Source organism: Erinaceus europaeus, chromosome 16, assembly GCF_950295315.1.
Source record: "Erinaceus europaeus chromosome 16, mEriEur2.1, whole genome shotgun sequence".
Taxonomy (NCBI): domain Eukaryota; kingdom Metazoa; phylum Chordata; class Mammalia; order Eulipotyphla; family Erinaceidae; genus Erinaceus; species Erinaceus europaeus.
Genome location: NC_080177.1, coordinates 13194000 through 13219923, shown reverse-complemented (window position 1 = coordinate 13219923; position 25924 = coordinate 13194000). Strand labels below are relative to the sequence as shown.

At 41.1% G+C, this 25924-nt stretch overlaps 1 protein-coding gene across 5 annotated transcripts in view; it reads left to right on the top strand.

The window, feature by feature from the left end:
* Positions 1 to 25924, top strand: part of SPG11 (SPG11 vesicle trafficking associated, spatacsin) — a 104265-nt gene that overhangs the window by 33205 nt on the left and 45136 nt on the right. For 3 of the 5 annotated variants that reach the window (XR_009545276.1, XM_060174550.1, XM_060174553.1), the window contains exons 12-21: positions 140 to 211; positions 544 to 671; positions 1234 to 1409; positions 2972 to 3185; positions 6822 to 7028; positions 9234 to 9340; positions 11465 to 11610; positions 19891 to 20052; positions 21350 to 21416; positions 23301 to 23466. Coding sequence is in view for 4 of the 5 variants with exons in the window: in XM_060174550.1 (XP_060030533.1) it covers positions 140 to 211; positions 544 to 671; positions 1234 to 1409; positions 2972 to 3185; positions 6822 to 7028; positions 9234 to 9340; positions 11465 to 11610; positions 19891 to 20052; positions 21350 to 21416; positions 23301 to 23466 (1445 nt within the window). In the remaining variant the exon portion in view is untranslated. The remainder of the gene's footprint in view (positions 1 to 139; positions 212 to 543; positions 672 to 1233; positions 1410 to 2971; positions 3186 to 6821; positions 7029 to 9233; positions 9341 to 11464; positions 11611 to 19890; positions 20053 to 21349; positions 21417 to 23300; positions 23467 to 25924) is intronic. The other 2 variants (XM_060174552.1, XM_060174554.1) reach the window with 1 other exon arrangement.

Sequence of the window (25924 nt, the reverse complement as noted above, 5' to 3'; positions counted from 1 at the left end):
GTGGAAAATAAATATTCACAATAACAAAAGCTGTGAAATTCAAACAGGATACACGTCTACAATAGCTTACTGTTGTGTATCAAATATGAGTATAAAATCACCATTACATAATGTTTTTTAAATTCTTTATTTATCATAGGGCTTTGACGTAAAAGACCAGTTGCTCAAGATATGCTTCTATACCACTGATAAAAATATACGGGACTTTTTGGTAGGTAAAGGTGAGACTGTAGGTCACGTTTCTTTAAACCACCCTGGTGAAACCTAAAAATAATTTTATTGTTCAATTATTGGGTTATCAGAAAAGTCATGACACATTTTTGCATAGAAAAATATGTCATGACTTTTCCAAAAACCCAATAAACAGAAATATAACTCCTTCGTACCTCAAAGTTGTGACTTTGCCTTTCTGGCAAAGGAAAATGTGCGCGAATGTACATTAGCTAAGAAATGCAAGCTATTCTTGGTGTCTAAGGATGACATTTGTAAATGTGTTTAATCTTTGTGAAGTCATTGGTTTGTCTTAATTATCATTCCTTCAAGGTTGAAATCTTAAAAGATAAAAATTATTTTTCTGAAAAAGACAAGAGAACGATAGATATCGTGCATCAAGTTGAGAAGTTTTACTCAGGACATTTCCAGGAAAACGTGCAGATCCAGTCTTTTCCCAGGTAGTCTCTTTTTGGTAATATGGGAAGCATAATGTAAAGTTTGTGATTGTTGCTGAGCACATGTTTCCTGGGTGAAATTGAGCTGAGATTTCTTTCTTTTTTTTTTAAATTTATTTTCCCTTTTGTTGCCCTTGTTTTTTATTGTTGTTGTAGTTAGTATTGTTATTGTTGTCGTCACTAGGACAGAGAGAAAGGAGAGAGGAGTGGAAGACAGAGAGGGAGAGAGATAGATAGACACCTGCAGACCTGCTTCACTGCTTGTGAATCGACTCCCGTGCAGTGGGGAGCCGGGGGCTTGAACCAGAATCCTTACACAGGTCCTTGCACTTTGCGCCACGTGCTCTTAACCTGCTGCGCTACCGCCCCACTCCCAAGCTGACATTTCTTATACAGATAATGCTTGTATTATCCAAGAGGAACTCAGGAATTTCTTGTCTAATCAGATGTATTGTATTATGTATTTTCCTAAAAGTAGAAGATCCTGAATGAATAAAAAGGAATGATGACTTAAAAAAAAATGTACTGATGGTTTTTTCTCAAAAAAAAAAATGTATTATTTTAGGTTTTGGATAAAGGAGCAAGATTTTTTCAAGCACAAATCTGTTTTGGACTCATTTCTGAAATATGACCATAAAGAGAAATTTAATCAACAGGACCATAGAATTGTGTTAAGTTGGGCACAGTGGTGGGATCAGCTAACACGAGAATCCATCCTTCTCCCCAGGATAAGTCCTGAAGGCAAGTGTGAAAGAGCTTGAAATCCAAATGTATGGAATAAGAGATCGGCATTGGTGATTGTACATTCTGTGCTTCTTTCAGCTGAAGTGTTGCTTATAAAACAAACAATACAAAAATTAAAATGTTACAGGAGGGAGTGTGAATAATTCATATTGTATAAATATTTGCTTAGATTGTTCTGCTTATTTACTTACATAATTTGGAATTCCTTTTGAGGGAAAATGCTCTGTTGCTTTAAACTGCAAATCGTAGCAGACCTCTATGGTCCTAGGGTTTTAGTAAGGAATTTGCAGTGTGATGGTGGATGGCTCAGTAAATTGAGCTGAGTTTTCATCCCAGATTCAACATTCTTTTTTTTCCCCTCAAAATGGTCTTCTTTTTCCTGTGTAAACAAAGGGCTTATATCACATCAGAGCTCTGGAAAATAATGGTAAACTGCAGAGACAGAGTCATGCAGGGCCATGTGGTGGTAACCTGGTTAAGTGTACAAACTACCACTACAAACTCATGCTGAATGTGAAAAACAAAAGTCTTAATTGGTGTTAAGGAAAATAAGAGGACTGAAAAGATAAGTGAAATTCCAAAGTTTAACTCTTTGTTGATGAAAAAGTAACATTCAGCTCTTCCTTCAGCTGTTGTTCTGATTATAAAATCAACAATACAAAAACAAAAAATATGTTACAGGAGGGAGTAGGAATAATTCATATTGTATAAGTATTTGCTTGGATTGTTCTGCTTAGTTAATTGCGTATCAGTAACATGCCAGTAATCACAATTCATTGCTGTTTTTACATTTTTTTAATTTTTTATTATTTATTTGTTATTCCATAGGGACAGAAAAATTGAGAGAGAAGGGGGAGATAGAGAGGAAGAGAGACAGAGAGACACCTGCAGACCTGCTTCATTGCCTGTGAAGCGACTCCCCTGCAGATAGGGAGCCGGGGGCTCGAACCAGGATCCTAACCGGTCCCTGTGCTTTGCGCCACGTGTGCTTAACCCGCTGCGCTACCACCTGACTCCCTGTTTTTACATTTTTTTATTTCTTTATTGAGGAGCTAATATTTTATAGTCAACAGTAAAAAAAACAGTAGTTTGTACATGTGTAACATTTCCCAGTTTTCCACATAACAATTTAATCCCCACTAGGTCCTCTGCAGCATGTTCCAGGACCTAGTGGGGGTTGTTTTCACATTGTTTTATATTGATATTTTACCACGTAAAAAATTTTGGGGGGGTCCAGGTGGTGATGCACCTGGTTGAGTGCACATGTTACAATGTGCAAGGACCCAGGTTCAAGTCCCTGGTCCCCACCTGCAGGGGGAAAGCTTTGCAAGTGATGAAGCAGGGCTGCAGGTGTCTCTCTATCTCCCTCGCTATATCCCTCTACCCTCTCAATTTCTGACTGTCTCTATCCAATAACTAAAGATAATTTTTTAAAAATTAATTTTTTATTGGGGAGATAAATGGTTTACATTTGAAAGTAAGTACAGTAGCTGGTACATGTGTAACATTTCTCAATTTTCTGCATACCACTCTAACCCCCCTATTTACTCTTCATGTAGAATACAAGGCATATTCCCCTGAAGCCCTCTGGAGATACCTCACAGCTCGCCATGACTGGCTAAGCATTACTTTGTGGCTTGGAGAATTTCAGACCCAGAATAATTTCGCTGCAGTTCAGCAGAGCAGGTGGCCCCCTCTGACTGTTGACGTTATTGATCAAAATACCTGCTGCAACAGCTACGTGAAGAATGAAATTTTAGATAAGCTGGCCAGGTATGCTAGCACTGGGGATGAATGAAAGAAAGAGTAGTGAGAAAATAATGGTGTACGCTTTCCTTTGAAAGGCTGTAAGTGCAATGCAGTGTCATTTCATAGTATTCTAAAGCCTGACACTATGGTAAGGTTTTTCAGTCAGATACTTTTAACATGTGTTAGTGAATAGGTTCTCAAATTCTTGGTAAAGTTTCTTCTGACAATGTTTTATGCGTTTGAGTATAAAAATGGTAATTTGGGGAGTCAGGTGGTAGCACAGCAGGTTAAGCGCATGGGGCACAATGCACAAAGACCTGCATAAGGATCCTGGTTCGAGCCCCCAGCTCCCCACCTGCAGGGGAGTCACTTCACAGGCAGTAAAGCGGGTCTGCAGGTGTCTTGTCTTTCTCTCCCCCTCTCTGTCTTCCCCTCCTCTCTCCATGTCTCTCTGTCCTATCAAACAACGACAACATCAGTAACAACAATGATAACTACCACAATAAAACAACAAGGGCAACAAAAGGGAATAAATAAATAAATAATAGGAAAAATATTTAAAAATTGGTAACTTGACACAGAGGGCTATAAGAACCAAGTGGCAGGGGTAGAAAGGAGGACACTTTATTATCCTGTAATGTCCCCTGCTGTTCTCAGCACTAGACTCTCACTACAGCTGGAGGCTATGTGTGACATTAAACTATGCAGTGTTCTGAGGTGAGAAATGGTGAAGTGATAAGGGAATATCTTAAACTTCTTAATTCATCTCTAAAAAGTTATTCTTTTAGATCAGACTATATGAATTTGACATTTTTGTGGGGAAAGCATTTGATGATTAGCAAGTTCATATGGCTTAACCTAGTTTATCTCCTCAAGCTCTTAAAACTAGTTTAAAGTCAATATGTGTGACAAGTTGTTAGTTTCTTAAATGCATTTCCTATGTGTTATTCGGAGAAATTTTTAACTGGACCTTCCACCATAAAGTGTGAATAAAATCAAGTCCAGATAGATTTTAAATTATTTTTTAAATATTCTATATATTTATTCATTTACTGGATAGAGAGACACCTGTAGCACAGCTTCCTCACTTGTGAAGCTTCCCCTCTGCAGGTGGGGACAAGGGCCTTGAACCCAAGTCCTTGCACAGAGTAACATGTGTGTTCAACCCAGTGCACTGCCACCACCACCTGGCCCCAGATTTAAAAAATAATTAACTTATACAGTGGAATATGATGCAACAAAAAGTAAGAAAATATAGTCCCTGGGTATCAGCATGATAAACTGTAATTCTGAGTGGTTGGAGAATGACTCAGCTAGCAGAGCACTGGACTTTGATGCTTGAGATTCCTACTTTGATCTCTGGTGCTACATGTGCATCCTGCTTCCTGTGAAAACCTCTCATGTAAGAAAAAAAAGGAAAAAATCTTTGGTGAAAAGGAAAAGAAACGTATGATGTTGAAAAGAGAACTAAGACAAAGGAAATATACCCAGAATATCCCATTTATAACATTTTAAATAGGCAAAACCAAAGATTTGGGGGGGGGGGGCCGGGTGGTGGCATGCCTGCTTAGTGCACATGTTACAGTGCGCAAGGACCTGGGTTCAAGCCCGCAGTCCCCACCTGCAGCTTTGCAAGTGGTGAAGAAGGTCTGCAGGTGTCTCTCTGTCTCTCCCTCTCTGCTCCCCCCTCCCCTCTCGATTTCTAGCTGTCTCTATCCAATAAAGAAAATACAAAAAAAAAAAAACTTTCAGAGATTTGGGGTTTACATATTTGGGTGTCGAATAAAAGTAAGGAAATGCTTATCACAAAATCAGGCTATGAGAGGGTGGCAAAGAGGACAGCAGAGCAGGAGGAATGTACCAGGGACCCCTGAATGTACTATCCTGTGATCTGGGTGATGGTGTTACATTGTGCTTGTTTCACTTTTTTTTTTGGTATTCCTTTATATAGTGTATATGATGTAGCTAACAGTAATTTATTTATTTATTTATTTATTTTAATTTGCTTCTCCCCCTTTTGTTGCCCTTGTTGTAGTTATTACTGTTGTTGTTATTGATGTCATCGTTGTTGGATAGGACAGAGAGAAATGGAGAGAGGAGGGGAAGACAGAGAGGGCGAGAGAAAGACACCTGCAGACCTGCTTCACCGCTTGTGAAGTGATTCCCTGCAGGCGGGAAGCCGGGGGCTTGAACCAGGATCCTTATGCAGGTCCTTGCACTTTGCGCCACTTGCACTTAACCCGCTGCGCTACCGCCCAACTCCCCTAACAGTAATTTTTAAAGTTAATATTTAAATGCAAATTTTTGTCTTAGCTGGTTCAAACTATTATACCTTAATTTTATTTGTATTAGATAAAGACAGAGGCAGAGAGAGAAAGTCTAAGACCACAACACCTAAGTTTCCATCATTGTGGTGGGGGTTGGGCTCACAGCTGAATGGTGCACCTGGCAAAGCAGCGCATTGTCCCAAGTGAGCTATTCTGCCTGCCCTTCTAAACATTTTGTCTGGATATTTTGGCGAACTTTTTAAGTACTTTCAGTATCTAGGTTCTGTAGTCAATCACTTACCACAGTGGGTTGTACAGTTTCAATAAAAAGAAAAAACATAACAGAAGGATGAATATGGGATGATCTCATTCTCAGGCAGAAGTTGAAAAACAAGATCAGAAAAGAAAAAACAAGTAGAACCTGAAATGGAATTGGCGTATTGCACCAAAGTAAAAGACTCTGGGGTGGGTGGGTGGGGAGAATACAGGTCCATGAAGGATGATAAATGACATAGTGGGGGTTGTATTGTTAAATGGGAAACTGGGGAATGTTATGCATGTACAAACTATTATATTTACTGTTGAATGTAAAACATTAATTCCCCAATAAAGAAATAAATTTTTTAAAAAAACATAATAGTGAAGGCTTAGTTTGGGTTTTTCAAATACATGTTTAAGAGTAAGTATTGAGGGTGGGAGGTAGACAGCATAATGGCTATGCAAAGAGACTCTCATGCCTGAGGCTCCAAAGTTTCAGGTTCAGTCCCCTGCACCACCATAAGCCAGTGCTGAGCAGTGCTCTGGTAAAAAAGCAAATATTGGCAGCCATAATTTACAGATATTTTTAAGTAGTTTGGTTTTTTTTATTCTTTTTTTAAAAGATTTTTTAATATTTATTTACTTCCTTTTTGTTGCCCTTGTTGTTTTATTGTTGTTGTAGTTATTGTTGTTGATGTCGTTGTTGTTGGATAGGACAGAAAGAAATGGAGAGAGGAGGGGAAGACAGAGAGGGGGAGAGAAAGACAGACACCTACAGACCTGCTTCACCACTTGTGAAGTGACTCCCCTGCAGGTGGGGAGCCGGGGGCTCGAACCGGGATCCTCACGCCAGTCCTTGCGCTTTGTGCCATGCACTTAACCCGCTACACTACTGCCCAACTCCCAGTTTTTGTTATTCTTAACCAGAGCACTGCTCAGCTCTGGCCGATGGTGGTGTAGGGGACTGAACCTGGGACTTTGGTGCCTCAAGCATGAGTTTCTCTTTGCGTAACCATTATGCCATCAAACCTCCTCTCCCCCCACTGCCCAGTATTTGAGACTTAAAACAGCAAAATAATTTGGTCTGCTCTGAATCTAGCAACTTTTTAATTCACCATCTCTTAAATTTGACCAGTAGGAATGGAATTTTTCTTACATCTGAGCTAGAAGACTTTGAACTCTTCCTCCTAAGGCTGAACCGTATTGGTGGTGTGATGCAAGATACTCTCCCTGTGCAAAATTACAGATCCAAAGAAGGCTGGGACTTCCATTCTCACTTCATTCTTTATTGTTTGGAACATAGTTTGCAGTATCTTCTTTACATCTATCTTGACTATTACAAGTGAGTATTGAGAACTTATTTGCTCCTAAATGTGTCTTCATGTCCTTTCTGAATGTGACTTTTTGGAAAACACTAAGCTTTTGCATGAGGAATATTGATTTTTTTAACATTTATTTATTCCCTTTTGTTGCCCTTATTGTTGTACTTATTGTTGTTCTTATTGATGTCGTCGTTGTTGGATGGGACAGAGAGAAATGGAGAGAGGAAGGGAAGACAGGGGGAGATAAAGATAGACACGTGCAGACCTGCTTCACCGCCTGTGAAGCGACTCCCCTGCAGGTGGGGAGCCAGGGGCTTAAACTGGGATCCTTATGCAGGTCCTTGTGCTTTGCGCCACCTGTGCTTAACCTGCTGCGCTACCACCCGACTCCCAAACATTGATCTTTTTAATATGCTTTTGCCCCCTTAATTTCAACACTTAGTACATCTTTTAGCTCGTTGCATTCAGCTAGATGCTTATCATGTGATTTTTTAGCAATACTTGCTTTGCTACATCTCTGTTACCTTTTTAAACAGAGAGCAGAAAGAAATCTTTTAGAAGAGAAGATGCACTGACTGGGGAGATAAGAAAATGTTTATACAAAAGACTTTCATGCCTGAGGCTCCAAGATCCCAGGTCCAATCCCCAGCACGACCTTACAAATCAGAACTGAACAGTGCTGTGGTAAATTAAATTAAAACAAGAGAAAAGGCTTACATGGAGTTCTATTATTTTCAACATCAGAAGAATACTAAACAACTTTGAATTTGTAGCCACTACAGGATATGTTAGATATGCTATAAAGTTTATGTTTAGGTAAGTAGACATCCATATATACCTACCTAACATCAGCCTACAGAGCCATACCGGAGAACCAGAACTATTTACTGCTAAGTAAACAGTAAAAAACGATAGTGGTAATCTCTAAGATATGATGAGTGTTCACAGTGTTCTGGGCCAGACTTTACATGCTTATGTCATTTAATGCTCACAAAAAAATCCTGTGAAGTGCTAACTCCATTCTCCACAGATAAGTCAACTGAACTTTAGAGAGAAACTAAGTTCCACAGTTAAGAGACACAGAGAGTAGGGGAAATAGCATAATGGCTATGCAAAGAGGCTTATGCCTGAGGCTCCAAAGTCCCAGGTTCAAACCCCATCACCCCTTTTTACCACCATAAGCCAGAACTGAGCAATGCTCAGGTAAAAACAATTATAAGGATTCTGGCAGCTGGTTGAAACCACAGGTTGCCATCACAAGAACCTAGGTCCAAGCCCCCAGTTCTCATCTGCCCTGGGGAAGCTTCATAAACAGTGTCTCTGCCTCCCCTCCCTTCTCAATTTCTTATTGTACTATCAAATTTTAAAAGAAAAAAAAAAAGACTAATAGCTGTTAAGTGGCAGAACCATATTTAACCTGTGTTTGATTGTAGAGTCCACAAAATACTCAATGGATAACATTTTGTATGTAATAAAGACTAAGAATTCTTTTTTTTTTTTTTTTAAGATTTATTTACACTAAAGAGAACAGAAAGAACCAGAGCATCATGCTGGCATGTTTGATGCCAGCGATTGAACCTCATGGGTGTAAGCCCTGTGTTCTAGCCACTGCATCACCTCCCAGACCACCCTTTACTAAGTTTAAACATACTCAACAGTTTGTGTTGTAAAAGCCAATAAAATAAAGTACCCTAAAGCACCAGATATTTGCTCACCTTGTACAGAGTTTGTAATTTTATGCATAGTAGTAAACACATTTTAAATAATGTTACGTCTTTATCCTCTATTTCCACACAGTAGGAACATGGTAAGTACGATATAAGACTGGAAGGATATTGCATTTACTTTTTAATTCCAAGTATCTTTTATTTATTTATTTATTCCCTTTTATTGCCCTTGTTGTTTTATTGTTGTAGTTATTGATGTTGTTGGAATAGGACAGAGAGAAATGGAGAGAGGAGGGGAAGACAGAGAGGGGGAGAGAAAAACAGACACCTGCAGACCTGCTTCACCGGTTGAGAAGCAACTCCCCTGCAGGGGGCTCGAACCGGGATCCTTACACTGGTCCTTGCGCTTTGCGCCATGTGCGCTTAACCCGCTGCACTACCACCCAACTCCCCAATTCCAGGTATCTTTTTTAATGATAGTTATCACCTGAATAAACACAGAATAACTGTCTTATCCTGTATGTTAACTATTCTTTTTTTTTTCTTTTTTATATACAGACTTAGTCCTCAAAATTGTCCAATTTTAGGAAAAAAAGAATTACATGAAGCTCACCCTTGGTTTGAATTTTTAGTTCAGTGTCGACAAGTTTCCAGTAATTTAACAGGTATGAGTACACAAAAACTGTCCTTTGACTAAATAACTGGCTTATTCAGTAGCATTCAATTTATAAATTCCTTAAATAAATTACTTGGTTATAGACAAAAATCTGATCATAATCTAGACTCAAGTTTTTTTCAATAAGCAGAAAGCTAAAGAAAAAAAAAATTGACTTCTTGCCAGCTAGGGAAAGCCAGAGCTGGAGCTGTATCTGTGGTGATAGCCCTCTCCTTCTCAGCTTTGTGCTATCTTTATTTTCTTTTTACATTTCTCTCATCCTGCCAGTATATCACAGGCTGATTTCCTAGTCTTTGGTAGATTGAAATGGCTTTTCCAAGAAAAAGTGGCCTTTTACTTCCTGTTCCAGATGTTCTAGTTGAGAACTCCAGATAGAGTGACGAGAAATCCATAGTATTCAGAGGATTTTTCTCTTGTATCTCTTGCATCTGAAGAGAGTCTTTCTTTCTTTTTTTTTTTTTCCTGAGTCTTAGTCATTTCTAAACTAATAGAAATGCCCTTAACTACAAGGCTTAACAGGTGTTATTCTGGAAAACTATATGACTGTGCTCTTATTTACATTTCTGTTCTTTTATTTCTTGATATGGAGATTGTTTCCTTTTTTTCTGTTATAAATAATAGTCCTGAATATTAGAAAAGAAAAATTCTATCCCTGTGTCAGAGTATTTCCTTGATACTGATAGGTTTTTGGATATGAAATTACCAGGTCAAGGTTATGTACAATTTGAAGGTTCTTGCTATAAGACCAGATCATTCCTGGCCCCCACCTGCAGGGATAAAGCAATGCTGCAGGTGTCTCTCTCTGTTTCTGTCTCTCTCTCTCTCTCTCCTTCTCTACCACCCTTCTCAGTTTTCCACTTTTTTTCTTCTCTTTTTTTATTATTTTTTAAGTTTTTATTTATAAAAAGGAAACACCGACAAAAACCATAGGATAACCACACAATTCCCACCACCAGACCTCTGTATCCCATCCCCTCCCCTGATAGCTTTCCTATTCTTTACCCCTCTGGGAGCATGGACCAGGGGACATTATGGGATACAGAAGGTGGAAGGTCTGGCTTCTGTAATTGCTTCCCTGCTGAAGACGGGCCTCTACAGGTTGATCCATGCTCCCAGCCTTTTTTCTTCTCTTATTGTCACTAGGGTTATTGATGGAGCTCAGCGGCTATACTGTGAATCTACCACTCCCAGCAGCCATTTTTCCTCTTTTTATTAGATAGGACACATAGAAATTAATGGGACCAGATGGTGGCACAACTACTCAAGCACATATGTTACAGTATGCAAAGACCCTGGTACAGGTACCTGGTCCCTACCTGCAGAGTGAAAGTTTCACAAGTGGTAAAACAGGACTACAGATCTCTTTCTCTCTCTCCCTCTCTGTCATCCCTTTCTCTCTTGATTTTGCTCTTTTCTGTGCAATAAATGAGTAAAGCATTTTTTTAAAAAAGAAATTGAAAGAGATGGGGAAGATAGATAAACACCTGCAGACCTGCTTCACCACTCATGAATCTTCCCCTTTTCCACTGTAATACGTGTGCTCAACATGGCACACCTGGTTGAACATACATGTTACTGTGTGCAAGGACCAGGGTTCAAGCCCTGAGCCCCACCTGCCTGTGGGGGGCGGAGTTCATGAGTGGTAGAACAGTGCTACAGGTGTCTAATTTTCTTTCTCAAAAATAATTACCAGGGAGTCGGGCGGTGGCGCAGTGGGTTAAGCGTACGTGGCGCAAAGCGCAGGGACCGGGGTACGGATCCCTGTTCGAGCCCCCGGCTCCCCACCTGCAGGGGAGTCGCTTCACGGGTGGTGAAGCAGGTCTGCAGGTGTCTATCTTTCTCTCCCCTCTCTCTCTGTCTTCCCCTCCTCTCTCCATTTCTCTCTGTCCTATCCAACAACAAAGCAATGTCAACAATGGCAATAATAACCGCAACGAGGCTGCAACAACTAGGGCAACAAAAAGGGGGAAAAAAGGCCTCCAGGAGCAGTGGATTCATGGTGCAGGCACCGAGCCCAGCAATAACCCTGGAGGGAAAAGAAATAATAATAATAATTACCATTCCTAATTTAGCATTTCTCTTATGAAGAAAAACATACTCTGTTATTTTCCAGATTCCAAGCTCATCTTCCAGGCTAGTCTTGCAAATGCTCAGATACTGATTCCCAGCAATCAGGCCAGTGTAAGCAGTATGCTGTTGGAAGGACATACCCTCCTAGCTCTTGCTACTACGATGTTCGCTCCTGGAGGTGTCAGCCAGGTATGGACAATACTTCTACCTGTTCTGGTGAAACAGGACTGACTTTAAACTAAGTACAAATAATATATTTCTTTTAATATTAAAATATGCTACTTATAGCAGACTAAAAGCTTACACAGCAGCTAGAACAATAGACTTGCAAGCATCAGGCCCCAAGTTCAGTCTCTGACACCACATAGGCCTGAATGATGCTCTGGTTCTATCTCTATAAATAAATAAATCTTTAAAAATACATAGGACAGGGAGTGGGGCTGTAGCTCACTGGGTTAAGTGCAGGTGGCACAAAGCATAAGGACTGGCATAAGGATCCCGGTTCAAGCCCCTGGCTCCCCACCTGCAGGGGAGTTGCTTCACAAGTGGTGAAGCAGGTCTGCAGGTGTTTATCTTTCTCTCCTCCTCCATCTTCCCCTCCTCTCTCCATTTCTCTCAGTACTATCTAACAACAACAATAATAACTACAACAATAAAACAAGGGCAACAAAAGGGAATAAAATAGATATTAAATATATATATATATGTATATTGAGGAGACCACCTGGGACTGAAACAAGACAGGGCTAGAACAACTACAGGAACCCACCAAATCACCGGTGAGTGCAGACACACGTGGCTGGTGACAGAGAGGAGCCTAGGGAGAGACTAAGTGGCTAGTAACAGTCTATCAGTTGAGACACCACCTCCAGTCTGTTCCACCAATAAGAGGACAGCTGAAGGGAGTAGAGGACTCCCCGGAGACTCAACAAGTGCAACTCTGAGTCTCCTTTGCTACTGCCCTCAAAATCTGGAGCAGCGGCAGGGAGGGACACTGGGGAACAGAGATCTAACCAGGAAATTCAGGAGAAGACCTATACCTCGGTGGCATAGCTGTGGGGCTGTGAAAGTCTCTTTGCATAACCACTGGACTATCTCTGCCACACCCTGACTTATCTCTTGGTTAGGAGTCAGTGATTAAGTTAAGCCCTCAGGCTCCCATAGCCTACAGAGAAGAAAAAAAAAAAAAAAAGAGGCTTTTAAATCACTGAGCTCCAACTCAGGGATTAAAATACTATTGAAACAACTGTTAACTTCCATCACTGTGAACCCTTTAATTACCTTACTTAGACACAAGTCAGTCCAGGAAATAGTGACCAGTAATTTGAAAAGTACTAAGAGAGGGAACTCATAACATAATATATAAAATGGGTAAACCAACAAGAAGAAATATTGGAGAAACGAACCAGGACAACAGTCCAGCTAAAAGCCCCCCAAAGGGTGAAGCACAAAATAACGAGTTCAACATCCAAACATTAGCTAAGGAAATAATCACAGGAGTGAGTAAAGGGTTTGAAAGAATTGTAATCAGAAATACAGGAACAACAAATGAGACTCTGGAAGAAAAACTATCTCAAGGTTATTATAGAGCTGAAAGCTGAAATAGCTGAGCTAAGAACACAACTGGCTGAACAAGCTAAAACAGTATCAGAACAGGGAAACAAAATAGATTGTTGTTTTCAATGGGCTGGCTTCACGGGCGGGTAACAGACGACCAGGGACTCATGGTTGAGCTGTATGCAGTATCTCTTTATTCATGCAGGACGCAGCGCAATCTATACCAAGCTAAGCTAAACTAAAACTACAAACAATCTTGTCCTTATAAATATACTAGCCCAGTAGGGTGGGAACAGGATGTGATGCAGAGAGGGTGGAGAGAAAAGTGACTGGTGAAAATCAGGGTATGACAAGGAGAGGGGGCGGAGCAGGCAAGAATTCTATCACTGAACCACCAATGCCCTGGAGGGAGGGTGGTGCTTGTTAACAGCTATTATGTAAATAGAATGAAGTGGTTATGTAAATAGAATAGTGTTAAGCAGGGGGGATTTAAACCAAATGAAACAGAAGGGGTTTTTAAAAGCATACCAACAATAGATGAACTCCAGAAAACAGTAGAGGGCAGAGAGAATAGAATCAGTGAGGCTGAAGACAGAATTAGCAAGATCGAGGACAAATTAGAGACAACTAAAAAAGAAGTAAGAGATCTCAAAAAGAGATTAAGAGATGCTGAAAACAACAACAGAGACCTATGGGATGACTTCAAAAGAAACAATATACACATTATTGGCTTACCAGAGGGAAAAAGAGAGGGAGAGGAAGAAAGCATTCTTCAAGCTATAATAGCTGAAAACTTCTCTAGTCTAGACAAAATCAAAGACATAAAGATTCAAGAAGCCCAGAGGGTCCCAAACAGAATTAACCCAGACCTAAAGACACCAAGACATGTCATACTTAGAATGGAAAGGAATAAGGATAAAGAAAGGATCCTGAAGGCTACAAGAGAAAAACAAAGAGTCACCTACAGAGGAAAACCCATAAGATTAGCAGCGGACTTCTCCATACAAACACTACAGGCCAGAAGAGAATGGCAAGATATCTATCGAGTGCTCAATGAGAAAGGATTTCAACCAAGAATACTATATCCTGCTAGACTGTCATTCAGACTAGATGGAAGCATCAAAACCTTCTCAGACAAGCAACAGTTGAAGGAATCAACTATCACCAAGCCTGCCCTGAAAGAAGTTCTGAAAGGTCTTCTATAAACAGTCAGACCATCATAAATAGGACATATAGCAGAACACTCTAAAACTCTACAAGAATGCCATTAAAATATCTTCAATCTTTGATATAAATAAATGTAAATGGCTTGAATTCACCTATTAAAAGACACAGAGTAGGAAGATGGATCAGAAAATACAACCCAACAATATGCTGTCTACAGGAAACCAACCTAACTAAACAAGACAAACACAGACTTAAAGTGAAAGGATGGAAAACCATCATACAAGCCAATCGCCCACAAAGGGCAGGAACAGCTATTCTCATATCTGACACGAGACTTTAAAATAGATAAGATTAAAAAAGATAGGAATGGACACTACTTAATGCTCAGAGGATCAGTCAATCAAGAGGACTTAACAATTATTAACATCCATGCACCCAGTGAGAAGCCATCTAAATACATCAAACATCTACTGAAAGAGCTACAGCAATATATTAACAGCAACATAGTCATAGTAGGGGACTTCAGTACCCCACTCTCTCAACTTGACAGATCATCCAGGCAGACAATCAATAAAGACATAAGGGAGCTAAATGAAGAGATAGATAAACTAGAACTATTGGACATTTTCAGAGTCATTCATCCCAAGAAATGGGAATACACATTTTACTCAAATCCCCATGGGTCATTCTCAAGGATAAACCATATGTTAGGCCACAAAGACAGCATCAGCAAATTCAAGAGCACTGAAATCATCCCAAGCATCTTCTCAGACCACAGTGGAATTAAACTAACACTTAACAATCAACAAAAGATTAGTAATAGTCCCAAAATGTGGAAGCTCAACAGTACACTTCTTAACAACCTCTGGGTCAAAGAGGAAATCAAGGAAGAAATCAAAATGTTTCGAGACTTCAATGAAAATGAAGACACAAGCTATCAAAATATTTGGGACACAGCTAAGGCAGTACTGAGAGGGAAGTTCATAGCTAGACAAGCACACACTAGGAAACAAGAAAAAGCACAAATAAACAGCCTGATTACACATCTTAAAGACCTAGAAGAAGAAGAACAGAGGAACCCTAAAGCAATCAGAAGGACAGAAATCACTAAAGTTAGGGCAGAAATAAATAACATTGAGAATAAGAAAACCATACAAAAGATCAAAGAAAGTAAATGTTGGTTCTTCAAAAGAGTGAACAAAATCGACAAACCTTTAGCCAGACTCACAAAACAAAAAAGGGAGAAGACCCAAATAAACCAGATAGTAAATGAAAGAGGAGCTATCTCAACAGACACCACAGAAATTCAACATATCATGCGAGGCTTCTATGAACAACTATATGCCACCAAGCTAGAGAATCTGGAAGAAATGGACAATTTCCTAGATACCTACCAACTTCCAAAACTAAGTAAAGAGGAAGTGGGTAACATGAACAGGCCCATCACAGCTAATGTAATTGAAACAGTTATCAAAAATCTCCCCAAAAATAAAAGTCCTGGACCAGATGGTTTTACAAATGAATTCTACAAAACCTTCAAAGAAGAATACCTCTACCCAAAACCAAGAGACCCCTCACAGAATGGGAGAAGATCTTTACATCCCATACATCAGACAAAAGTTTAATAACCAACATATATAAAGAGCTTGCCAAACTCAACAACAATACAACAAATAACCCCATCCAAAAATGGAGGGAGGACATGGACAGAATATTCACCACAGAAGAGATCCAAAAGGCTGACAAACACATGAAAAAATGCTCCAAGTCTCTGATTGTCAGAGATATGCAAATAAAAACAACAATGAGATGCCACTTCACTCCTGTGAGAATGTCATACATCAGAAAAGGTAACAGCAGCAAATGCTGGAGAGGGTGTGGAGTCAAAGGAACCCTCCTGCACTGCTGGTGGGAATGTCAATTGGTCCAACCTCTGTGGAGAACTCTCAGAAGGCTAGAAACTATGATCCTGCAAATCCTCTCCTGGGGATATATCCTAAGGAACCCAACATATCCATCCAAAAAGATCTGTGTACACATAAGTTCTTGGCAGCACAATTTGTAATAGCCAAAACCTGGAAGCAACCCAAGTGTCCAACAATAGATGAGTGACTGAGCAAGTTGTGGTATATATACACAATGGAATACTACTCAGCTGTAAAAAATGGTGACTTCACCGTTTTCAGCCCATCTTGGATGGACCTTGAAAAAATCATGTTGAGTGAAATAAGTCAGAAACAGAAGGATGAATATGGGATGATCTCACTCTCAGGCAGAAGTTGGAAAACAAGATCAGAAAAGAAAACACAAGTCGAACCTGAAATGGAATTGGCGTATTGCACCAAAATAAAAGACTCTGGGGTGGGTGGGTGGGGAGAATACAGGTCCAAGAAGGATTCAGAGGACCTAGTGGGGGTTGTATTGTTATATGGGAAACTGGGGAATGTTATGCATGTACAAACTATTGTATTTACTGTTGAATATAAAACATTAATTCCCCAATAAAAATATACATATATTTAAAAAATACATAGGACGGGGGCTGGGCAGTTGTGCACCGGGTTAAGCGCACATAGTACTAAGCACAAGGACCGCAAGAGTATACGGTTCGAGCCCCCGGCACCCTACCTGCAGGGGATCACTTCACAGGTGGTGAAGCAGATCTGCAGGTGTCTATATTGTTTCTTTTTTCTTGCCTCCAGGGTTATCTCTAGGGCTTGGTGCCTGCACCATGAATCCATTGCTCCTGGAGTCTGTTTTTCCCTTTTGTTTCCGTTGTTGTTTAGCATTGCTGTGGTTATCATTACTATCGTTGTTATTGATGTCGTTGTTATTGGATAAGACAGAGAGAAATGGGGAGAGGAGGGGAAGACAGAGAGGAAGAGAGAAAAATAGACACCTGCAGACTTGCTTCACCGCCTGTGAAGTGATCCCCCTGTAGGTGAGGAGCCGGGGGCTCAAACCGTGATCCTTACACACCTGTGCTTCACCCCTGCACTTAGACCCATGTGCACTTAATCCACTATGCTACTGCCGGACCCCACGTGTCTGTCTTTCTCTTCCCCTCTGTCTTACTCTCTCTCTCGATTTCTCTCTGTCCTATGAGACAATAGCAGCAACAAGGGCAACAAAAATAGGAAAAAATGGCTTCCAGAAGCAGTGGATTTGTAGTGTAGGCACTAGCCCCAGCAATAACCCCAGAGGCAAAAAAGAAAAAAAGAAAGAGATTCTATTGCTTTTTAATACTCTAGGGTTGTTTCCAGATAGAATCAGGGTCTGTTTGCTTCTGTTAATAAGTATATTTTAGATCTTTGGTCTGGGAACTTTTTAAAAAATATTTATTTATTCCCTTTTGTTGCCCTTGTTTTATTGTTGTAGTTATCATTATTGTCATCGTTGTTGGGTAGGACAGAGAGAAATGGATAGAGGAAGGAAGACAGAGAGGGGGAGAGAAATATAGACACCTGCAAACCTGCTTCACTGCTTGTGAAGCGACTCCCCTGCAGGTGGGGAGCTGGGGGTTGAACCGGGATCTTTACACCGGTCCTTGCGCTTTGCGCCACATGCGTTTAACCTGCTGCATTACCACCCGACTGTCAGGAACTATTTTTTGAGTAAAAAGGAAAGCATAATTTTTAATTACATAAACTCTTTTGAGGGGCTCAGTAGAAATGTGCCAATATTTGTTTATTCACAAAATGTAGTATGGGGGCTGGGTGGTGGCACACTGGTTGAGTGCACATGTTACAGTGCGTAAGGACCCAGTATGAGACCCCAGCCCCCACCTGCAGAGGGAAAGCTTCATGAGCGGTGAAGCAGGGCTGCAGGTGCCTGTCTCTCTCCCGATCTCCCCATTCCTTTCAATTTCTAACTGTCTCTACCCAATAAAAATAAAATTTTAAAAAAGAAAGAAAATATAGTATGCTTCATTAGAGGGGATTTAAGATTGCTATTAAACATTTTTTTTTTTTTTTACTGTAGGAGGGAGAATAAAAAAATCTTTACTGATGGTAACTTAATTGAACACCATCTTTTAGATTGCTGCATTTGCCTTAACTTATATTCTTACTCCTCTGTGTTTTTAACCACTTGTCAGAAATTGCTAATAGATTAGTTTTACTGCTGAGAGGAAGGGCAGACCTAGGAGTTATCTACTCTAGTGTTTGTTACTTTTTAAATATTTATTTATATATTTATTCCCCTTTTTTTGCTGCCCTTGTTTTTTATTGTTATTGTAGTTATTGTTGTTATTGATGCCGTCATTGTTGGATAGGACAGAGAGAAATGGAGAGAGATGGGGAAGACAGGGGGAGAGAAAGAGAGACACCTGCAGACCTGCTTCAGCACCTGTGAAGCGAACCCTCTGCAGGTGGGGAGCCAGGGGCTGCAACCCACATCGCATGTGCTTAACTCACTGCGCCACTGCCCAACTCCCTGTATTTGTTACTTTGAATTTTTTTTTCCTTTACTGTGTGTGAAGCTTTTTCCCCCCTTCAGGTGGGCACTAGGGTTTGAGCCCTGGACTTTGTGGATGGTAACACGTGTACTCTACTGGGTACACTACCACCCAGCCCCCACCTTTTAAAATATTTGCTATGTGATATATGACCCAATAATATTTAAATATTTTTAAAGGTTCTAGAATTCTTTTTTAAAGTATATTTATTTATTTATTTATTTATTGCCTCCGGGGTTATTGCTGAGGCTTGGTGCCTGCACTACAAATCCACTGCTCCTGGAGGCCATTTTTCCCCATTTAATTGCCCTTGTTGTTGTCATTGCTGTTGTTGTTGATGAATAAGACAGAGAGAAATGCAGAGAGGAGGGAAAGACAGAGAGAGGAAAGAAAGACACCTGTAGACTGTTGTAGAGCCAGATGTTGTAGTGCGTGGGCTGCAGAGAAGAGAGAGAGAGGGTCCGGAGCGAAGAGGAAACACAAATCTTTATTTGCACTGGCACCTCAGAGTTGGGTGTTAGAGAAGTAGGTTGGGCCACGTGGAGGTAGAGACAATGGCCGCCTCACGCAGTAACCTTTCCTGCGTCTGAACACCAGAGTGGAGCGCTGGCAAGAGAGCGAGGTGCGGAAAACAAAGGGTTTTTATAGGAGCAGCTTTCGCGAGAATGGGAAGGGGGAGGAGTAACCATAGCACTCCAGGATAGGATGATAACTCTCGTGAGAATGAAAGGGGGGAGGAGTAACCAGAGCACTCCAGATATCGCGGGGATATAGACAATGTCCTGAGGACACAACATGGCTGAACAGGCACTCCGAAAATGTCCCAACTCTCGCGAGAACTAGCAGTAGCCTGAGGAGACAACATGGCAGATGTGACTGCATTGACACAATTTCCCAGCAGTAGACCTGCTTCACCACCTGTGAAGCAAACACCCCCCCCCCCCCCGCAGGTAGGGAGCCAGGGGCTCAAACCAGTCCTTGCGCTTTTTGCCACGTGCACTTAACACACTGCACTACCGCCAGACTCCCAATATTTAAATATTTTAAGTACTATAATAGCAGGACTTTTTTCAAACAACTTTCACACTGACCTAGTTCAGTTCCAGATTTTTTGGATGAAGAAACTGAAGCCTAATTGTCAGTATCTGCCCCAACTGCCGTCTTTGTCCAGTGCTATTTTTACTATCACCGACTCTCATAAGTTGGTCTTATCTCATAGATTTTTGTGGCAAAAAGACAAGTTTGGAGAAGGAGAAAGTATTACTCTATGATCTGTCTTTTTCACTTAGGTTGTTCAGAATGAAGACAATGAGACCAGTTTGAAGAAAGTGGATCCCCAGTTACTAAAGATGGCACTGACTCCTTATCCAAAGCTCAAAACTGCTCTCTTCCCCCAGTACACGGCGCCTAGTGTCCTGCCACCAGATATTACACTTTACCATCTCATGCAGGTACAGTATAGAGTGGCCAGTGTTTGGGAGTGTCTGTCAGGGTTCTGCCGGGAGACAGAAACTACCCAGGGTTTTTCAGGGGAGGATATTTAGCATTATTTCCCCACAGAGTGGGGAAAACCGTGATAAGATAACTCCAAAATTGGCAGAACAAAAGGCCCTCAGTACTCCTAAGGCTGTAAGAATAATGTGAACAAGTAGTCTTACCAGATGAAGAAACTGGAGTATCTCTGGAAACTAAACTCCCAACCAGGCTGTCTAAGGGGATCTGGGAAAGAAGGCAGGGCTGGGCCCTTGGAGGAAGTGCCCCAGAAAGCAAAGGGAGAAAATCTTGACTTCTCTCCTTTCCCTACTTTTATCTCCCACAGTATCTAATTATACTTGTAGTCAAGGAGTAAGCAGACTTGGGGGATGTAGTCCTCTGCAGTAGAGAGCAAAGCCCAGAAGGCCAGACGATGGTGCACCCGGTTAGACGCCGATAGTGCTGAACTCCGAGATCTGTGCAAGGATCTGGGTTTGAACCCCTTGGTTTCCCACCTATGTGTGTGTGTGAGGGGGGGGGGGGACCAGTAGGTCTCCTCTGTCAATTTCTCTGTCTTATCCAGTAAAATGGAAAAAAATGCCCACCAGGAGCGGTGAACTCATAGTGCTGACACCGAGCCCCAGTGACAACCCTGGAGGAAAAAGAGCGCGAGCGAGAGAGAGAGAGAGAGAGAGAGAGAGGGAGAGAGAGCAGAGCCAGGAGAGGGGAAATGGGATCCAAGAGCAAGCAGGTAGTTAGTTGAGCAGCATACCTGGCTGATGCTTTCATCAAAAGCTGCTCCGGGGCCAGCAGGTAACTAACTCCCTGGGAAGGGTGCGTGCTTGGTCATGCACGCTACCAGTTTGGACCCAGCCCCTACTGTCCTGGGGGAAACTGTGTTATGTCATTTTTCTCTGTCTCTTTCTGTCTGAAAAAGTTGGCCCAATCTGGTGAGGACCAAAAAGGGGGTGGGGATGAGTGTGGAGGGGAATGACAAATGGATATCTTATTTTACTACCAACAGTTTCTGTTATCTGTTTACAGTAACTATAGCTATTTGTTTATTTCAGTCAAAACTTCTTAACCTTTTTTTTTTTTTGAACACCTTAAATATGTGAGAAAGCAGGTCCGGGAAATAACTCACTTTGCTATGTAAAAGGCCCCCGGTTGAAGCCCACCCGGCCACCCCCTGGGAGCACCAGCCAAAGGGGAAGTGTCCCGAGCAGTTACAGCAATTAACCTTTAATTCTGATTTCATCTTCCCCCCCTTTTCAGTCATTATCACCCTTTGATCCTAGCAGATTGTTTGGCTGGCAATCTGCCAACACACTAGCAATAGGAGGTAAGTCATTGCAGTTACTTCTTACTTTAGAAACATTTCAGGAATTTCGTGGTTGGTACAGTATGGAACTATACCCTATAATCTTATAATTTTGTAAAGCACTATTAATCAGACATTTAAAAGATGTCTTGGGAAAAAATTCAGTATTGTTTATATGATTTATATAATAAATCCAATTGTGTTTTTTCATTGCCTTTCCTTTTTTTTTTACCAGAGTGCTGCTCAGCTCTGGTTTATGGCAGTGCAAGGGATTGAACCTGGAACCTTGGAGCCTCAAGCATAGAGTCTCTTTGTATAATCATTATGCTATCTACTGCTGCCCCTCCATTTTTTTTAAGGTTACATTTAGGGCTGGGGTGAGGGATAGCATAATAGTTATGCAAAAAGACTTTCATGCCTAAGGCAACAAAAGTCCTAGGTTCAGCATGTGCCACAGTAAGCCAGAGCTGAGCAGCACTCTATAACTTAAAATAAAAATTTCTAATTAAGGTACATTTCAGTAGAAAGCATCTTCTAGGAGATGGATTGAACATAGTGAGTTGAAAGCGACTGTATTTGGTCACTAATACAGGCTGTGTTTGCCTGGAATGTATTCCTAGCTGCTTGAGTGTCTTCCTCTGCAGAAATCCTATTTCCTTGCAGTTGAGTATTGAAGGTTGAGAGCATAGATAAATCCTGGCTCTATCTACCATGTAAAGGAAATCAGGTGGACAAGTGATTTCGACCTCGCCTCAGTTCTCTGTAAGATTCAGAACAGTGCCCACCTCATCATGTTGCATAAGGAGAAAGGAGACAAAGCCTTTAAAAGGCTCTGAGGTTTGGTGTACTGCACCAAAATAAGACAGGTCGGGGGGAGGGTTTAAGATAGCAGAGGAGGACCTAGAGGGGGTTGAGTTGCTATGTGGAAAACTGAGAAATGTTACACATGTGCAAACTACTGTATTTTACTGTTGACTATAAGCCATTAATCTCCCCAATAAAGGAAAAAAGGGGTGGGGCTCTTGAGGGCTGGGGCGATAGTATAATGAGTGTGTGAACAGACTCTCATGCCTACATCTCCAAGGTGCCAGGTTCAATCCATGCACGACCATAAGCCAGAGCTGAGGAGCAGAATTTTGGAAAAGGGACAACAGAAAACCCACACAAACTTGAAATTCTTGGCTACCGCCAGATGCTCACTCATGGTTATCCTCTTTAAGATTTAATAAGAATTTTTGTAATAAGGCGATTTGTGCCCTTGTTTTCTTGGGCCTTGCACAGTTTCCCCACCCTGGAGCATGTCTTCATGCAGGGAGCCAGGAGTCAACACCGCAGTACGGAGCTTCCTCTGTTGCTGTAGCACCTCCCCGTGGTGCCAGTGCTCAGACCTGGGCGCACACTCCTGGCAGTGCAGGTGCTCTGCCCAGGGAGTTCTCTCCCCACCCCGGTGCCATTTATAAACTCCACTGTTTCTGATTTTTCATTTTTGCATTTAGAATTAACCTTGACATTTGTAAAATGAATTTTCTGTGGCCCGAGAGGTGGCACAATGGATAAAGCATTGGATTCTCAAGCGTGAGGTCCTAAGTTCGATCCCTGGCAGTACATGTACCAGAGTGATGTCTGGTTCTTTCTCTGTCACTCCTCCTATCTTCTTTATGAATAAATAAATAAAATGTTTAAAAAATAACAATGAAATAAATTTTAATGTGTTCCCTTTTTAAATTAAATTAATTTTATTTATTTACCAGAGCTCTGTTCAGCTCTGGCTTATGGTGGTAGCGGAGACTGAGCCTGAGGCTCTGAGGTCCCAGGTTCAGTTCCCAGCACCACCATAAGCCGTAGTTGAGCATTAATCTGGTAAAAATAAGGAAATACAGAGAATATTGTTTCACTTCTTCCCAGATGCAGCAAGTAGCCTCCCACATTTCTCCAGCCCTGAGCTTGTTAACAAATACGCTATAGTGGAACATCTGAATTTCGCTTATTATTTACATCATGGACGACCATCGTTTGCCTTTGGTACCTTTCTGGTTCAAGAATTAACTAAAAGCAAGACTCCTAAGCAACTGTGAGTATTTCAAGCATAATTTGTACTTGAGTAAAAGGCACATCTGGGGAGTCGGGTGGTAGCGCAGCAGGTTAAGCACACATGCTGCAAAGCGCAAGGACCAGAGTAAGGACCCGGGTTGGAGCCCCCGGCTCTCCACCTGCAGGGGAGTCACTTCACAGGCGGTGAGGCAGGTCTGCAGGTGTCTGTCTTTCTTTCCCCTCTCTGTCTTCCTCTCCTCTCTCCATTTCTCTCTGTCCTATCCAACAACAGCAATAATAATTACAACAGTAAAACAACAAAAGCAACAAAATAAATAAATAAGTAAATAAATATTTTTTTAAAAGGCACATCTGTATTTTACACATGCATTTTTTTAAAAAGTTATTGTATTTGGATTGTGTTTTTTTTATTTCTACGTTTATTATGTTTTACAAGTGTTTGGCATTCCAGCATGTGTTGATTTTGTTAAGAAGAAGAGATAATAAGTATATTTAAAAAACAAAACAAAACACTTTTAACCAGCCAAGAAGCTCACCTGGGAAGGGGTCATGCTGGCAGCCCAATTTTGAACCCGGCCCCCACGCACTGCAGGAAGTTTTGGTGCTGTAGTGTCTTTCCTCCCTTTTGTAGTCTGTCTTTCTCTTTCTCTCCCTCTCTCTGAAAAAAAATTGTCTTGGACCAGTGAAGCCCTGGCAATGATATATATATAATAGATGACATAAACATATATGTTAAAATTATAAATAATATTTTTAAATGATCTAGGAATTTTTTAAGTGTTAGCAGCTACTCTAAAGAGGAAATCTATATTAAGATGTGAAATCTGGATGTAAAGACTTCATTTTTAGCGGCCGGGTGGTTGTGCACCTGGTTGAGTGCACATGTTACAATACACAAAGACCCAGGTTCGAGCCCCCAGCTCCACCTGCAGGGGGAAAGCTTTGCGAGTGGTGAAGCAGGGCTGCAGATGTCTCTCTGTCTCTTTCTCTCTCTGTCACCCCCTCCGCTCTCAACTTCAGGCTGTCTCTATCCAATAAATAAAGATATAAAATAAATTTTTAAAGACTTTGTTTTTATAAAGCATAGAATTGAGAGGATAATTTGATAATGGTTAGCAGATAAAAATAGATTGATTTTTTGGTTTAATAACTAATAATTCATTTTTATAGTAGTCAAATAGTTTGAAAATATGAAAAAGAAGTCTTTGGTCTACTGTCCTCATTCTGCATAGTAAATAAACTCGATTAATTTCCTGTGTCTTTCTTGGAGATTTTACTGCACATATACATGATAGTCTTCTAGAATGTGTGTACTTGGGGGCTGAGAGATAGCTTGCCATGCATGTGTCCTTGATTTGATTTCATGGCACCACATAGGACTGCCTGTGTAGTTGAGGAAGTTCTGCTATGATGTTTCTCCCTCTCTGTGTCTAAATCAAAAAATTGGCCCAGGAGGCTAGGGAGATAGCATAATGGTTATGCAAAAAATATTTTTTATGTTTGAGGCCCTGGGGTCCCCGGTTCAATCTCCAGCACCATCATAGCCAGAGCTGAGCAAAGCTCTGACCTAAGGGATGAAAAAAAAAAAGGCTTGTGGTCCTGGAGGTGGTGCAGTGGATAAGGCTTTGGATTCTCAAGCATGAGGTCCTGAGTTCAATCCCTGGCAGCACATGTGCCAGAGTGATGTCTGGTTCTTTCTCTCTCTCCTATCATTTCTCATGAATAAATAAATAAAATCTTTTTTAAAAAAAAAAAAAAGGCAGAAGTTGGGCGCAGCGGGTTAAGCACACCTGGTGCAAAGTGCAAGGACTGCCGTAAGGATCCCGGTTAGAGTCCCTGGCTCTCCACCTGCAGGGGAGTCGCTTCACAAGCGTTGAAGCGGGTCTGCAGGTGTCTTTCTCTCCCGCTCTCTGTCTTCCCCTCCTCTTTCCATTTCTCTCTGTCCTATCCAACAACGAAGACAGACAACAATAATAACTACAACAATAAAACAAGTGCTACAAAAAAGGAGTTTAAAAAAAAAGGCTCAGAAACAGTGAAATCACACATGCATTGGCCACAACTTTGTAAAAATTAAATGTGTGTGCTTTAGGCTGGGTGTGTAGCTCAGATATCGAGTGTACGTTTCACATATTTGGGAGTTCTGGATTTGATTTCTAGCACAAAGTATGTGCTTTATGATGTCAGTGTATAAAATCACAACTTGTAAGTCTTTTTTTTTTTTTTTTTTTTTTTTTTGCCAGAGCACTGCTCAACTCTGACTTAGGGTGGTACAGGTGATTGAACCTGAGACTTTGGAGCCTTAGCCATGCGAGTCTGTTGGCATAACCATTATGTTATCTACCCCTGCCCAAGTTGCAAGTTCTACTCTGCTTGAAATTGGACACAAAAATAATTAGGACAGAATAGGATTTTTAGGAGATGGGGCTGGGCTATGGAGACAGAAAAACATCTAAAAGTTCCAGGGAACCTAAATG